Source organism: Neofelis nebulosa, chromosome 3 (genome assembly GCF_028018385.1).
Source record: "Neofelis nebulosa isolate mNeoNeb1 chromosome 3, mNeoNeb1.pri, whole genome shotgun sequence".
NCBI lineage: Eukaryota > Metazoa > Chordata > Mammalia > Carnivora > Felidae > Neofelis > Neofelis nebulosa.
Window position 1 is genome coordinate 181,782,377 of NC_080784.1, and position 17,347 is coordinate 181,799,723.

Consider the following 17,347-nt stretch of genomic DNA (forward strand, 5'->3'; position numbering starts at 1 on the left):
TGAACCCACTGAGCACCATGACTCACTTTGGAAAGGCAAAAACATCATAACCTGATGTCAAAGCAGATGAACACCTTATTTCTTACATTTACATACAAGCATGTCAAGGATAGTTTTCCATCCATGGAAAATGTAGAAAATAGGATCAGAAGAAGCATAGGCTGGTGCACACCTCACTTCTTCCATCTTTACGTACAGCTGAAGTGAGCTGAAGAGAACATCTTAGGAGGGTCTGAATAGCAGTTTGATGTCTGGAAATTGTTCAAAAAGACTGGGACAACTGCCCTCATTGGCCATTGACATTAATGATAGTAGTTGGAAGACTGGGAATGGAGCACATAGTATATGTATTTTAGTGTCAGTCATTTTTTTTTTCCTTTTTTCTGTTGCAGTTAGTAACATCACATCCTTCTCTTTCAGCTGATGTGATTTATAAGAGTACAGACTGAAGTCCTCTCATGTTACAAGGACCATTCCCTACGTTTGGCTATAATAAAGAAATTGGTCCTATCTGAAAGCCAACAGGTACATGGCTCAACAATTTTACTGTTAAAAGTTAACACCAGAAACTCAAGAGGAAGCATCATTGTATTACATTTATTTCTCTTTCTTTGGGACAGTTCTTTAAACCCTTGGAAATAGTATCATTTTCCCCAAACTGTAGAAGATTGTTATTACACTGAGGCATCCTTCAAGATCACCCCATATCTTTGTGTAGCCAGTGGAGAAGGAAATGCTAAAACCTACTGGCACTGTTTTCAGCTGGGTTAGGAATTATTCATTTTTAGCCACCTAAAAAAAAAAATGTTCTCTTTGAGGATATGCTGTACTCATATGACCCTTTTTGTACCATTTAGAATGAGGCCAGCTAGAATTTCCAAAATAAACACTATGCTCCATGCTTTCTGTCATTAGCTCATTTAATCTCCACCACCATTCTACAATGTATAAAACATTATTATTTCTAGTAATATAAAAAATGGAGGACTTAAGAAGCTTAATTATTTGGCCAGGCTCACTCAGCTGGTCAGGAACCTAGAACTTGGTCCCATGTCTATTGGACTTCAAAGCCATGGCCTTACCCATCACACCAGAGAAATGTTAAGGACAGCTTCATGGCTAATATCACATAAAATCTTTATATATTTTTTTATCAAAATTCCCTAATAAAGAAAAAAAACAATATATATATATATATATATATATATATATATATATTGTTTTTAAACAATATATATATTGTTTTTAAACAATAAACAATATATATATATAAAACAATATATATATATATATATATATATTTGTCCCCCTATATCTTTATTCCCTAATAAAGAAATATATATATACACACACATATATATATATATATATATACATTTATATACATATACACATTGATATATATATAAATAATTACACACATATACATGGATATAATCCTAATTTGCAAAATATATTTTAATTATGTTCTCTCAAGGAGGAGATTAAAAATACAAGAGCCAAGATAAGTCATCCGGAATCATCAGAAGGGACACTGAATCTCCAAAGGAACGATGACCAGTTTTATTCTTTGGGGGCGATTTCAAACTGACTAAATTTAAACTATTTAATCTTTGCCTTTTACAATTAAATAAGAACGTGAGTTATCTAAATCCGCACTAATATGGCATACACTGGCCAAATGTGGCTATTTCAACTTAAATTAAGACAGAGTAAAATTTTTAAGCTTTACTTCCTCAGTCACTGAGCCCCGACCTAACTGGAAAGAAAGACGAAGTAAATAATGCTTTTATCAAGGATATTCCACCCTAACCCTCTCCCCCATGTACAATCTCCGTCCTATTTCCACCTCTCACAACTATGCACTTTGGATGAAGAGAAACTGTTTGTTATTTTCACATTATGTTTAACAGGATCCAGTCACCAAGTTGCCTGTTCAAATGAAGAGGAAGGCTGAAAGAAATAGGAACTGACCTGGGGGTGGGGCCTGGGGGTGGGTCCTGGGGGTGGGGCCTGGGGCTCTTGTGACATCTGCCCACAGCATATTTCAGGAGAACTCACTGAGGACATACATTTCATTGGTGACTTGAGTGCTTCCAGATTACATGGGAAGAGGAAGAGTTTCAAACCAGAATTAGAAAAGCATGACATCTGAACTGAAAGAAATAGTGTGAGGTGAGAACAAGGTGGAAAGATGAATAAAGCCCTGAGCAATCACATCTATAAAATCTCTCTTTGTAAAGTGAGATAAATAAGATGTCTTCTTTCCTTACTCCACCCAGCCCAAATTTCCATTATATATGTAAAGAATTTTAGATAATTATTTTATACCCATTATGAGACAAGTGGGTGGGGGGTATTATACTTAACAATTTTTATAAATGACTTATAAAGGAATTTGCATTTCTAAAATGGGAGGTTGAAAGAGATGGTAATTTAGATTGTGAACCCATTAAGCAGAAGTAGGCTCATGTTATGCTTTGTCCCATTTCTAGCTGTTGAAAATGGTTTCAGTGATAAAGACAAGTATCTGTGGCATCATTATGTTGAATAGCATTAATGATTTTGATAATAACAATAACATTTGTCAATTCTAATAAGGCTTTTGGAATTTACAAGTGGTTTGCTCAAGTCTATGTAATACCTATTTAATAAGGCTTTTACACAAGGTGTTTGACTTAAATTCTTTAAAAACGTTGTATAGTCTATAAAAAACACATTTGTAAAATAAATTTCAAAAAAAGAATTTGTGTCTATTTCAAAAAGAGAAAATTGTTTTTTTTTAGAGACACTGGTTAGAATGAGTGAGAATCTTTCTTTTTCTTTTACACATGGAGGTTAAGAATATTTATATCAAAACCATAGTATTCGGAAGAGATTCTCTGTTATTATGTTTGTTATGTTGAGAACATTTCTATAGTGTGTGTGTGTGTGTGTGTGTGTGTGTGCATGTATGTGTGTATAAACATCGCGCTGCTACTTTGAGGTTATCACTGTATACATTTTTCTTCCCTGGGTATACAAATTGTGAATTTCCACAAGTGTAGAATAATGCCTAATGCTGGCACTTATTTAATTGACTGCGTTACATAAAAATTCTATTAAAATTATAAGCAGAACGAGCCAAATAACATTCAATATTTAATCCTTAATGTAATTAATTTTATTTATGATCTGTTAGCTTATTAATCTCTATCCATCAATATTATAGTACAATTAATCCCTGCATTACATTTTCATATACTACTGACACTTTTGAGAATCTTTTTAAAAAGTCACATAGCATTTGCATACATTCTAAACTTTTTCTCTAGCCACACCTTGAGGAAACATTTTTGATGATTAGTTAAAGTAATGATTGATCGGTATCTCTCAATCTCTCTCCTCTCTTTTCACATCGAATCATTTTTTGCAAGTCGATTGGTAATACGGTGGAAGTATGTAACATAGGCCTCATTCAAATATCAGATACTCCTCTATTTTGCTTCCTTAACTGGGTCACGGACGTCTAACTCATTAACATTGTCAGAGGCCGGGCCTGAGGAGAGTTTGGAGCTGATGCGTGAGCTGTGCCTGGCCTGTGTTAAGTATTGCCCATTCTTTTAGTACCTGCAGTTCCTTGGAATGGTGCGGCACCTGTAAAAGGTTAATGAGCATAGAGACTTTTCAGCCATAATGCGCGTTACAGACAGACACTATACAGACACGGATAAACAGACAAGCAACATGCACGCTGCAGGCACACTACAGGTAGCAATTATTACTGCAGCTCCAGCGCTCGGCTATCTTGCAGAAAACGTATATATATTTTTTCTGACTTGAGACACCATTTCTAAGTTCTATTTTAAAAAGCGGGAGAAAATTGTTTCTCAACAGTTTTTAGGTATATATATATATATATATATATATATACACTTGGCTTGAGTTGCAACCAGATATTTATATCATCCTTTTCATTACAAGTCATTAGCAATCCCCTAAACTTTATTAGATAAATAGATCAATCGATCAATCAATCAATCTCAGTTGATTCTTTCCTTTTCAAAAAGCTTGATTTGCTTCCACCCCAAAAGCACTGATTTCACATTTCAGGCACCTTGCCTTCACTGTATTAGATAACATCTTTACTGCTAAAAATAAATCATGGTCCAAATCATCTGCAGTAAATATTTTAAATAGATGCAAACTCTCTGAGCTATTAAAAGGTAAAGTGAAGACTTTTTGATGAACTCAAGTTTAAAAAAAAAAAAGAAATCGGCTGTCAGGTTTTCTAAAAATCCTAAATTATTTGCCTTCAAGATCGCATTCATTGCTCTATGAGACTCATCAAGCATTAATGTACATGCATTAATACTACCAAAATTGCAGAGGGCCTGCAGATAAAGAGTTCTTCCATTCCCAGTTTCATTTTTTAAACAACATCTTGCTATTTTTGCAGCACTCAACACTAATACAGAAGTAATCAAATTAGCATTAGTGGTTCATGTTGCAAACTTCAATTGGTATTGCTACAACATCAAAGTAAAAATATTTGCATATCATAAGTAAAAGAGGTGGGGTTTAAATTAATTTAGGGTCTCAAACAAAATTAAGTAGGCCTGGATGGTAAATTAAATGATAAATTGTTCACAAATATCAAAATTAAATATATTCATACTTTCAAAAAAATCCCAAGGCCTGTGTACTAAATGCTAATGAAATATGAATATTAGAAAAAGAATGGAATATGACAGTGCATATGGAAAATGTTGGGTTTCTCATATTCTGAGAATTCTGTCTTAATTGAATTCAGACTATTGTGTTTACAGCTATTTATAAATCAGAGTATGTAGGTGATAACTCAGAGTGTGTAGGTGATCATTTTCTTTCTATCTATCCGTCTATCTATTATCTTTTCATCTAGCATGATATTCTGAGTCTAATTATTCTCAATATTTCACCATGTACGGAAATGCAGTGAGTTTGATATACTTGTTGGCATAAACATGCCAAATTAATGTGATTTCCAAAAATATACATTCCTCCTTTTATCACATGGTATTTTCATGAAGTTTCCCTGCTTATCACAATGACTAATGTTTTAATACTCCCTTCTTATGTGGTAATTCATTATGGCCAAATTAGTAGAAACACAAAATTTTTATGTATGGGTATTTTTGTGCAACCCACATCTATATGCTTTCCAAGGAAGTAACATGTTTTCAAAGCTGCAAATCTGTCCTTTAAAAATAATTCACATTCCTGCTTTAGCTCAGTCTCACCCTGACAATGACTTAGTGAATGACCAACACTCTCAATATAATGCCTTCCCTAGAAATTAAATATTCCCTAATGTTTCCAGGGGGCATTATGTTCTTTCTTCCCTGGCACACACTCCTAAATTGCCTTAATATGAGAAGTATTCTCTAGGTGATCAGTATATAACTATGCACTGATTATTTATTTTGTTGTTTCATGTTCTAACATTTAAAGCAAAACATGTTCCTGTGGTACTACTTTGCTTTGAAATATTTCTAGAAAATAAAATAATTAAATGTACTCCAATCTATTTTATCTTTTAATCTGATGTGTGTATTGGAAAAGAAAGAAAATGCTATTTTATGAGCCATTGTCATGATTTTAAACAATGTAACATAATTTGAGAAATGCTAATGACAAAAATTTCCCAGAGATACTATAAATAGTATCCACCACATTTTATAGCTACTAAATAAGGTTCATGAAGATAATTTGACATCTGTACTTGGAAACATTTGAGGTATTAGCCGGGTGTCCTTACAGAAAGGACATATAAATAAGGAAACAAGGAAAAGAAAGGATTTTCAAGTGGAAACTTGGAACAAAATATAGTTTATCATCTTCTTCTAACTTTTAACTTTCAAGCAATCTGTAAGTTAATTGTATAATACTCAGGTGGGTAAGCAAGCAAAATAATGAGTATTACGTTCAGTTATCGATGGAAGAATTTTTATCCTTGGATTGAGTTTTGTTATTGTTGCTATTGTTTTTTGTTTGTTTGTTTGCTTTTCCCTGTGAGTTGGAATAGAGGAAGATTTTGGAGTATAGTCAACAACATTGATTAGCGTTTTCCATGACAAAATCAGAAAGAAATGGACTGAAGAGTCAGTCTCTCTAATCTACAACCTATGAAACTGTATTTTCTATGTATGTGTAAAGTATCATAATGTAGGAGTGTAGAGTATTATGCCCAAAGACAAAGATATTTTCAAGGGCATTCTAATAATTTTACATTTTAGATAATAGAAATTGAATTGTTCAAAGATCACCTTTGTCATTGTTCAACCATTTCTTCATAATGACATTATAAAGTTATTTATTTGTTTGTTTATTGGCAGGGGGCAAGCGAAATAAGGATTGTCTATACACTTCTCAAAGGTTTTGATTTGCTACAATATCAATATAACAATGAATCATTTGATGATCTGAGTAGAAATAGCTTTTGTTTGTTTGTATGCTTTATCTGAGACCCTCGTAGCTACCAACCATTTTTGTGAGATAATAATAATTCTATTCTCAGAAATATGAAGACAATTTAAAAAAAGACCAAATTGACCTTTTGAGAAGACAGGATGGAGATCTGAATATTAATGTAATCAGTAGCTGTCATTTAGAAGACAAGGAGGAATCCACTGCAGGCCAAACAAAACTGAAACTCAGATGTCTACAACTCAATAGAAATTAGTAATAATAGAAGGGAGAATTCAACTTTAAAGAACTCAATAGGGGAATTAAATCTTCTTTGTTTTTAGAGAGATTAAAAATACCCATCTCATATCTCTTAATTATTCCAGGTGGAAATTATGAACTTTTCCAAGATGATTCTCACATAGGACTAAGCTCTTGTTTAAGCAGGTCGCAATAATTAGCACATCCTTGGATGATGACATTTTGCATTGAAAACCATTGTAGTTTGTTGCAGGATAGGAAGACGGTAGTTCATCGATCTGTTGTAGTTTTAAAACTACACAGGCTAGAAGAAATAAAGTGAGATGCAAAGTAGTGGGCTGTTCAAGATTCGATAGCTCAAACTTTCCTTCTGCAAATGAGAACACTGCAGACACAAGGGTTAATGCTTTGCTCAGGGTCACACATCCTGCAGCAGCGCTGGGATTCGATCTCAGGTGTACTAATTCCAAGAATTGGGAATTATGTTTATTTCAATGTGAGAACTGAGTAAGCCAAAGGATATTCAACTGAGGTGGATGAAGGTCTGGTCTCTGATAGGCACTGTGTATCGTACTTTATAGGCATTTGCAAGAAATGGAAGATTCAAGACCAAATCTAGAATTCCTAATCCAGCACTCCTTTTGTATGTATTCACAGTGGCAATGGCAGACAAACACTCCGCTTGCAAAGATTCCTGGATGTTTAAAAGAGAGAACCCAGGAACCCAAGAATGGCATTTTGAAGATTTTGTTTCAGTGCAGTCTCTAGGGATAACGCATGACTTTGTGTTAAAACTAACCTTTGCATATTGATCCCTCAAAGAATGGTCATGCAATTATTTTTTTTGTATTTTCTATACTTTTATTAACTGTTGTACTTGAACTTTTTAAAAAACAATTAACGTCTGTTTATTTGAGAGAGAGAGAAAGTAGGGGAGGGGCAGAGAAAGAGGCAGACACAGAATCCAAAGCAGGCTCCGAGCCTACAGCACAGAGCCCAATGCGGGGCTCCACAAACTGTGAGATCATGACTTGAGCCAAAGTCGGATGTTTAGCTGACTGAGCCACTCAGGCACCCCAGTGTATTTCAACTTCAAGTGTGTTTTACCGATTCCCTTAACCCTCAGCTCTGTAAACAACGAACATAATTGTTTTCTCGAGTGCGTCAATCTTAGCACAATAGATACTACTGTGAGATCACTACTTCCTACGGCAAGAACCCCTAGTCTAGGCAGTCTCATGAATTTACCATAGAGCCAGTGGAATGCTCTGTAAACCTGCACAAAGACTTTCTTCGACTCAGTGGCGTGGGGCACTCCGACAGCACTGAATATCAACAGACAAACGGAAATATACTGTTACAACGCTATTATTAGCATTTATAACAGCTCCAATGCTCTTGATAAATGAAGCCACATTAATTAGTTTCAAGATCTTATTCTCACTTTGGCATATCCAGTAGCACTTCTGAACATGCAATTAAAATATTTCAGAATGTCACTTATGTTTCCATTCTACAAGAAATGCATACTGATGATGGCCCCTTGATTTGGACTAGGTCACATAGATACATACATTTAGAAACAAAAATCTGTCAACATTCTAAGGGTTAAGAAATCTCACCTGCGTTGCTTGTGATACAAACTGATGAGACATAAAACCATCAGTGATCGTGCAAATGTACAACAGCAGTCGTTTTCTGAGTCAGAAATGTTTGCTGTTACATAATCTGGTTACAGGTTTAATCCTGGTAAGTTTGCTTTCCTGTTATTTTGGAAAATGTAAATTCAGTGAGGAGTTTTGATGGCAATCAGGGAAAACAGACCTTTTTTGACATTCCATAAGTTAAGTTAGCTCTTTATGAAACAAACAGCATAGTTGATTTCGAGGTTAGATGGTAGTCCATGCAGTGACTTTAAGACAAATTATCACTGTCCCTTAAATATTTGGAGATTATTTTTCATCTTGGTCCAATGAATATGTAACATACTTTGGTTCATACTAAACATAGCTTAATTCTTTTAATGTTTATTTATTTTTGGGGGGGGGAGGGGCAGAGAGAGGGAGATACAGAATCTGAAGCAGGCTCCAGGCTCTGAGCTGTCAGCACAGAGCCCGATGTGGGGCTTGAACCTATGAACCTTGAGATATGACCTGAGCCAAAGTTGGATGCTTAACGGACTAAGCCACCCAGATGTCCCATACTAAGCATAGTTGAAAATAAAATAGTTATTTTTTTTTTCCTTTTCCATTGAAAAGAAAGCTAAATTACAGATTAGAGGGGATGAATCTAGAGATTAGTAAATACATGCATACATATAGATATGTGTTCATATAAAATAAATGGTATAATCTTTTTTTTCCAGGTTGTCTGGCCAGTGTAGGTCCACCTTGACTTCTTGTGTAGAAGTAGTCAGGGACCAAAGTAAAGCTACAAAAGAAGCCCCCGCAGCCACCCTCGTGATCCTAGCAAGAGCCTACAGATGTCTGGATAGGCGTAAAGGCAGGAATGTTCCAGGTGCTATGAGAACTAGACCCAAGTGTTCGTCCTATCCTGGAGATGCGAAAGACAGCAGAAGAGGTGGCGGAAGGAGAAGAACAGATGGAAACATTACTGTCAAATGTGCGTGAGGTCAGTAAAGTAGCCGGAAAAAAAAAGAAAAAAACAAACAGAAATTCTGACATCCTCGATGGCGTCTTAACGCATAACGTAGAACAGGTCATAAAAATTACGCAAAGGGTTAGGAGTGATTTTGCTAATTAATCTGACGAGGGATTTCAGAAGTGGAAGTCTGGGTGGCAATGATAGCTTTGGTCAGAAAATCAGTCCTCGGTGTCAGGCTTTAATGGCACCAGGGTTCTGTCTCCTCTCGGCGAGAACGTACTGTGGGCTCTCCTGAGAGAAAACTCCAGAATGTAAGCAGATCTGCCCGGAAAAGGGAGGTGAAGGCGTGATGTGAGCAGAAACTGAGAGGGAAGTTGTAGGTGGGAGAATGTGCTGGAAAGGCTTGTGAAGTTCTTCTAAGGAGACATGTTCAGGAAAGCGAGAACAAACTAGAGCATGACTCAACCTTCCTCCCCCTTCTTCCTCCGCACACTGCCCTTTGCTCTGCTGCCCCTGCAAGCCCTCCGTCCATGCACCACCAATAGAAACAGAACTGAGCCTGGCCCACAAAGGTGAATGGTACTCAAAAGTGTAAGAGAGATGAATTCTGACTGCCTTTATGCTGGGGAAAAAAGAAGAAGAAGAAGAAGAAGAAGAAGAAGAAGAAGAAGAAGAAGAAGAAGAGAGCTAACATTTGAAAGAAAGAAAACCTCGGTGACATAGAGCGCAAAGCATTTTCCGTATCGGATCGGCATTGGCATCAGAAGTCTTCATATACAGGATCAAGGTTAAGAAGGGTGAAGACCGAATCTTTTATCATTCTTGGATGCTGTATTATAATACATAAACTGATATATTCTATTAATTTAAAAGAGGATCTTCGAGGAGCTTGTACTTTATTCAGCGATAGAAGAGGGGCGTTTTATTGTCTAAAATTGATTTGATTTCTAATAAAATATTTGCTTCAACCTTGGGCAGCAGGGCAGCAGATAGTTCAATGTGAGACAGTAATATTATGAAAAATTGTGATTTTTTTTTCATGCAGCTCAAAGCCTCCTGTGTTATCCATCAAATTCATTTCCCTTGTAACTAAATCTGTCATAAATCTAGGCATCCAAAAATGAAATATGTTTCCTAACAATAATCTACTGTCAATAAACTTAATAAAGCCTTTAGATGATACAACACTTTCTGGTGGTTTTAAAATGCTTCACAAATAAATTATTGATCCTGGTAGTTAATGGTGATATTAATAGTAATTATATTAATAGCAAATACGAAAATTAGGTATGGGCGAGGGTTAATTTGTCCCAGCCATTGGAGCTCTATTTTTCTTTTAATCTTTCATGATTATAAGCAAACAAAATAATAGGTAAATGCATATTCTGCTAGAAATTATATTTAGTCTATGTGAAATAAACCAAAATTGATTTCATTTTTAAAAATTTAAGAATTGCTGAAAAATTTGAGGTAGCTTTTAGGAATTAAAAGAATAAACAGTTTTCAGGGGCGCCTGTGTGGCTCAGTCGGTTGAGCGTCCGACTTCAGCTCAGGCCATGATCTCACAGCTCGTGGGTTCAAGCCCCGTGCCTGCCTCGGTGCTGACAGCTCCGAGCCTGGAGCCTGCTTCGGATTCTGTGTCTCCCTCCCTCTCTGACCCTAACCCACTTGCATTCTGTCTCTGTCTCTCTCAAAAATAAATAAACGCTTTTAAATTTTTTTAAAAAGAATAAACAGTTTTAATTACAATTGCTAGAATTCCCTTATTCAACAATGAATCGATCACTTGTATCTGGGTGAGTAGGATACCCTACATTCACTTTTTCTTTATAAGCCTTGTGTTTTCCTCTTTTCAGAAAAGAGAAAACATAATATGAATATTGAAATTAGAAATAGTTCTTACTGTTCATGTTTGGCTTCATCTTATATCTTACATTATCTATTGCTTAGATAAATTGCATTAAGCATGTAAAAAGAACCCATGTTTGTCCCTAGTAGCTGAATACACTCTCTCCAAAAAAACAAAAAACAAACAAACAAACAAAAAACCCTACACTACTTATAACATCTCAGTTTTAATATTGATCTTGTAAGTTTCAGATTAGTGCGTTTGAATTATTGGTCTGATATTTAGGAAAATGTGTATTTTGTTACCAGAAAGCTCTCATGTAAATAGTCATGTTGAATACTTTTATGCCTAATGTTATTTTACTTGAGACTCATAAGGTGTTAAGTGAATATTAACACCCTACGTTATCTTAAAGAAAGAAGCATATTTAGCCTTTATATGAGGAAACAAAGAAATCAGAAGGTTACTTATTCCTGAAAACTATTAACACTGCTGGTCTCATAGTCCAAACAAAGGAGGTAAAGTTGTTGAAACTGTTCCTATCACTGTGGCAACAATTCTCTGTTATAGCAATGTCTCAACCTATTCTCAGGGTGGGGGCTATGATGCCATACCTGTGTATAGGAAAATAAACATCATCAGACTGAGGGTTGTGAATAAAAACTCACTGTAAGGTAACAGATGAAACGGTCTGTGTGGAATGAACATTCACTATTGAAAACTCTGGTCCAATAAGCACTAAAGAACGTAATTCATTTTATGCATGCTTGTGATCAGATACTGGAAGAGAAACAAAGGTAACAAAATAGTGCCTGGCTTCAAGGGCCCTTGCATCTAATTGGACATCAAAACATATGGAAGTGAGAAGTAACAATATTAGGCAAGGAGAATAAAATAAAGACTGGAATTACAGATCAGATGGTATTGCCTGCCTTATGTGCATGCCAGAAGAGTACTGTTTCAGAGTGAGAGAAGATTCTGGTGTGGTTTGGAAGGGAACATACTTTCTGTTTTCATATCACTGTATATTACAAATGTCAAACCACGTTTGACCTATGAGTGAGAGTCAATCGGTACTGAAGCTTGTAACATTGATCATCTCATTGTTTGTTATCAACTCTAACATTTTCTTATTTAGCAAAAGGATTAAACAAATTATCAGTCAAGGGTTAAGCTTTAATTTCGGGTCGTGCCAAAATAGTTTTTAAGGGAGCATTCCTTCAAAGTATTTGATGATGCACTAATCTTTCCTCACCCATAAAAATTGTTATTAGCTAGAAGTGTCCCAAATACGATTTGTTTTGTGGTTTTGTTTAATAATGACATTTTTTGGATTAATGTCCAGAGATAATAATTTCTCTTGCCATATTTAAGATACCTGTCTATTCCTTTATTTAATTTCAGTGAAAACTGAGTATTATTTACCAAAGAGTGAAAAAAATCTTTAATTTTTGACAAACATTCATAGGTAGTATATTAATTATGAATGTATTTTATGATAGATATTACTAAAGCAACAAAGCATATGGACTCTTATTAAGTGCCAGATATTACTGCATAATGTAATTCGTACTTTTAACCCTCACAAAAACTTTGAACATACTATTATTCCAATTTTTATTGCAAATAATGAAATCAAAGCTCACAAAGTTTAACTTGCCTGAGATCACATAGCTAAGTAAAGATTTGAGCATAGGTGAATTTGAACCAAATCATAATTTCCCACTAAATCACAGCACTTTTCAATACAAAAATATTTTCATCAATGAAAGTGTTTATATCCTGCTGATGGCAGCGTTGTGTGGATTGTCAAACTAATGCTAAGATTCTACTGTTGGAGGTTTGAAGTAATTCTTACCTGGAATGTAGCTCAGAAACAGTATTTGGAAAATAATCAGTGATCTATAATCATCTCATTTTATAGATGAGAAAATTAAGGCTCAAAAAGGAAAAGTCTATTGCCCAAGTTCACAGGCATTCTGAAGATTGAGCCAGAATTGAAAAAACAGTTCTCCTGAGTAGTAACAGCTGCCGATAAATTTAAACGATGTTTTCTTGGGGCGTCTGGGTGGCTCAGTCAGTTAAGCGTTGGACTTTGGCTCAGGTCATGATTTCACAGTTCGTGGGTTCGAGCCCCTCTTTGGACTCTGGCTGACAGTTCAGAGCCTGGAGCCTGCTTCAGATTCTCTCTCTTTCTCTCTCAAAAATAAATAAACATTAGATTTTTTTTTTTTTTTTAAGATTTTTTTCTTATGTATTCGTAAGATAAGAAAGTCCAGACCTGTGAACTCAGGTTTTTAAACAAATGTCCCTAATGTAAATTGGGCCCTACATATAATGACCTTTTGGATGATGCTCATAAAATATGGCCAAGCAGCAAAGAAAATTCAGAGTACGCAAGAAAAATAAAGAGCTAGAACATTTCCGATTTCTATGAAGACGTGGCACCATGCTGACCACCATATTATTTAACTACCAAATAATATTCATTTCAAAATGGCCTACAGGGGTCTTTAAGAGGCAAAAGACAATTGTTCAAAGTTCTTCACTCATTAAAAGCACCTGATTAGGTGACTTGCCAGAGTTACCCAGGGAGCAGGGAAGGAAGAAAGGCCCAGAATTTAGGCTGTATGATAAAGAGCCACAGGCCTCCATGGAACCTCCCGGCCTCTCACTGTCATGAGGAAAAGACAGAATGAGTAACTGGAATCCTGAAGTGGAATTTAGATAGATAATTTCTGAGAACAACACGGGGCCAGAAGATTTACCCTTGGTGATATCGCTTAATACACCACCATATTCCAAAGCTGGCTGAGATAGAAGTCATATTCTCCACAGGCATGCACCCCACCCAGATATGGGAGGCAAGGGGAGAGGGGGGAAAAAAAAAAAAAACACAAATCTTATCTTGTCTCCAGAAGTCTTCCATTGATAGATAAGGCAGGTCCTACCCTGACTTCAAAACGCCTAACTGAGGACTCCGCAGACAGAAGTGGGCCCAATTCTCTGGGGAATGAGGCAAGGGGACAGAAGAAAATGGGGAGGGGGGCTGAGAAGATTTAGGACATATGCAGAGGCGACAAAACTAAAATAATCTAGTGTTGGAAGAATCTGGACGTTAGTTCTAACTTTTACAAATAGGAAAACGGACCTAAATATCGCTAGGACATTTTGTCGTATCTGTGTACACAGGAGGCTTTTAAAGAAAAATATAAGTGCCTGCTTATGTACCAATACTGCATATTTACTACAGATAGAAGTATTTAAAATAAAAATTTATCTAGACAAGTAAAATAATCAACCACACATTTTCATTGGCAATGGCTATTTACAAATAAGCACAGCATGGATTTAAATAATCTGCTATTACTTATGAAACTAAATTTAGTAAATTCGTTTGGTTTAGTTTAGTAATTATACAGTTTCCAGATGAGCTACTGATGATTTTTAATGAAATAAAACAATTCTCACTTCCTGCCCTTGAAAATCAAGACGTATAATTGTTTTCTCTTATTAAACAGTGACTTTTGTTCTAATTCTTGGCAAGAACGAGATTAGAAATAGGCAATAAGATCTTGTCAATGGCAACCAAACATTTTCCCAGAGAGTTGCATTTTCTGGCTTTTCTTTAAGCATTTTATATCGAAAGTAGAAATAAATCCTCCTGAAGGTGCTAAAAATCAGTTTGAGATTTAAGAGATTAATTTTTGGAAACTTTAGCGATGAAACCCACTGATACTGTGATTTGTAGTTGTTAACCAGAGAAATCCTAACATGAAGAGATGAGCATTTACGAATGACCACACTATGAGGATTGTATATTCTTTCAATGTAAGACAAATGTTCACCTGCAAAGGTAGGGATTTATCAGGGCCAAAGGCATTGAAAGACATAATGGAAAAGCTGCAGGGGGTCTGTGGCCAGAGACCAAAGGACGGCCTGGGAAACACTGAAATTTCTATCTGGTTTAAAAACACTCAGTGAGGTGTAGGGTGGGGCAGCTTTAACATTCACAGACCATGAGTGTCGATAAATTTTAAAATCACTGCAGTTTCTGAAAAGTCAAAAGGTGTTTTCACTATTGTAATATGAAAAAGCAAATCAACATGGATGGAACTGGAGAGTGTGATGCTAAGTGAAATAAGCCATACAGAGAAAGACAGATCCCATATGTTTTCACTCTTACGTGGATCCTGAGAAACTTAACAGAAGACCATGGTGGAGGGGGAGGGAGAAAATTAAAAAAAATTAGAGAGGGAGGGAGCCAAACCATAAGAGACTCTTAAAAACTAAGAATAAACTGAGGGTTGATGGGGGGTGGGAGGGCAGGGAGGGTGGGTGATGGGCATTGAGGAGGGCACCTGTTGGGATGAGCACTCGGTGTTGTATGGAAACCAATTTGACGATAAATTTCATATTAAAAAAAAAAAAGCAAATCAAGGCTAAGCTGCTATCAGAATATCAAAAGTGTTCAGTAGTTAAAAATGAATGAATGGATGAATGAATGAATGAAACAAATTGGGAAAACTAACATCTTGTTTTGTAAAATGCACGTACCTTAAAAACATAAGAAAACTGGGCACAGGTAATATCTCTGAAGAACGTCTGCTGATGATCATTTGAACATTTAGTGTTAGTCTTCCTGGGATACAGAAGACCATGGAGAACATCCGGTGGTTTTTGTATGACTAGAAGTAGTTTAGGATGACAATGATCTTCTCTTTGTAAAGGAGGGGCATATATTTGCGGAGAAAAATGATTCTGATGATTCTGAATAGGTAGTATTACTCAATTTTAGGACATTCCAAAGTGATTTGTTCTCTCTGGGAATCTTTTTCATGGCTGTTTGGTAGGCCAGCCTATGAGTGGTTTGAGGCAGTCAGCATTAAATAAAATTTAAGACTTCCCCAGTTCTCCCTTCCCATACAGGGGAGGGGAGACAGCAAGAGGGAGAGAGAGAAACAGAGACAGACACAGGGACAGAGACAGAGAGAATGAAAGGCAAAGAGCAGAAAGAATTTGAAAAGTACTGCTTGTCTCTATTTCTCTGAGGATTGTCTGCCCCTCGAAATCTCTCTGCTGACAGAGGGCTAACGGCACCAAAGTCAGCCAGTCACAGGCTACCCAAGTGCAGTGTGGCTGCCTTCTTGAGCTGATGGTCCTTTCCAGAGACATATAATCTATGTACTGAACTTAAGTTATTTATGTATTTATTTTAAAGAGATAGACAGTGAGCACAAACAGGGGAGGGGCAGAGGAAGAGGGAGAGAGCAAATCCCAGGCAGGCTCCACTCTCAGCGCAGAGCCTGATGCACGGCTCCATCCCACGACCCTGGGATCATGACCTGAACTGAAATCAAGAGTAGGACGGTCAACCTCGACCGACTGAGCCACCCAGGCACCCCTGAACTTAAGCTATAAAGAGTGAGCAAGACTGTGAGAGAAACATAAGCTAACTAAATAAGGAGGCTCTTTCTTTTGTAGTTGTTACTAATTCCTCTCAGCTTACTGCCTGCCTCCCTCAAGAGCTCTGCCTCCAAAGCAGCCACCACAAGATACCTTAAAAAAAGGAGTGATACTCTAGCATTTTTGAAATATTTGCTTACCTTAAATATGGCCCGACTTTAGAGACTTCTGAGTGGGGCTATCCTTTCCAAAGGAGATTGTAAAATACTAACTCACATTCTTAATTTGTCTTGGCACTCCTGGATATTTTGGTTAATTATCAGAAATTAGCTTGAGGGAAAGATTAATCTTTGTACCTAGCCAACACACAAATGGTAGTTTCTAGTTAGTGAAGCCCCATGACAGCTTCCACCACGTCATATCTTTATCAAGAAAAATGGGACGCTTATGTGGTGAAAGCACCTGTAAGACAATTTAGTTCATTAAATATCTAACTTTGGTTATGAAGTGAAGAAGTCTTGAATTAAAAAAAAAAAATCTTTCATATTTAGTGAGAAAGGATTAAGTTTTTATGGAAAATCTCTGTGTTGTTTTCCTCCCCAGATGACCAGAAGTATTATTTCTAGTAATCAAAGAGAGAAATTCATATTTAAATAACAAAGAAAAGGGTACCTGGGTGACTCAGCCAGTTAAGCATTGGACTTGGGCTCAGGTCGTGAGCTCACGGTTCATGGGTTCCAGCCCTCATCGGGCTCTGTGCTGCCAGCTCAGAGCCTGGAGCCTGCTTCAGATTCTGTGTCT

The 17,347-nt window shown here is 36.4% G+C and overlaps 1 protein-coding gene across 9 annotated transcripts in view; it reads right to left on the bottom strand.

The window, feature by feature from the left end:
• PCDH7 (protocadherin 7) overlaps window positions 1-17,347 on the bottom strand; it is a 424,505-nt gene that overhangs the window by 159,480 nt on the left and 247,678 nt on the right. The window contains exon 4 of one of the 9 annotated variants that reach the window (XM_058722892.1): window positions 3,610-3,636. The exons of the other annotated variants lie outside the window; for them this stretch is intronic. Coding sequence (XP_058578875.1) covers window positions 3,610-3,636 — 27 coding nt within the window. The remainder of the gene's footprint in view (window positions 1-3,609; window positions 3,637-17,347) is intronic. 9 annotated transcript variants of the gene reach the window in all.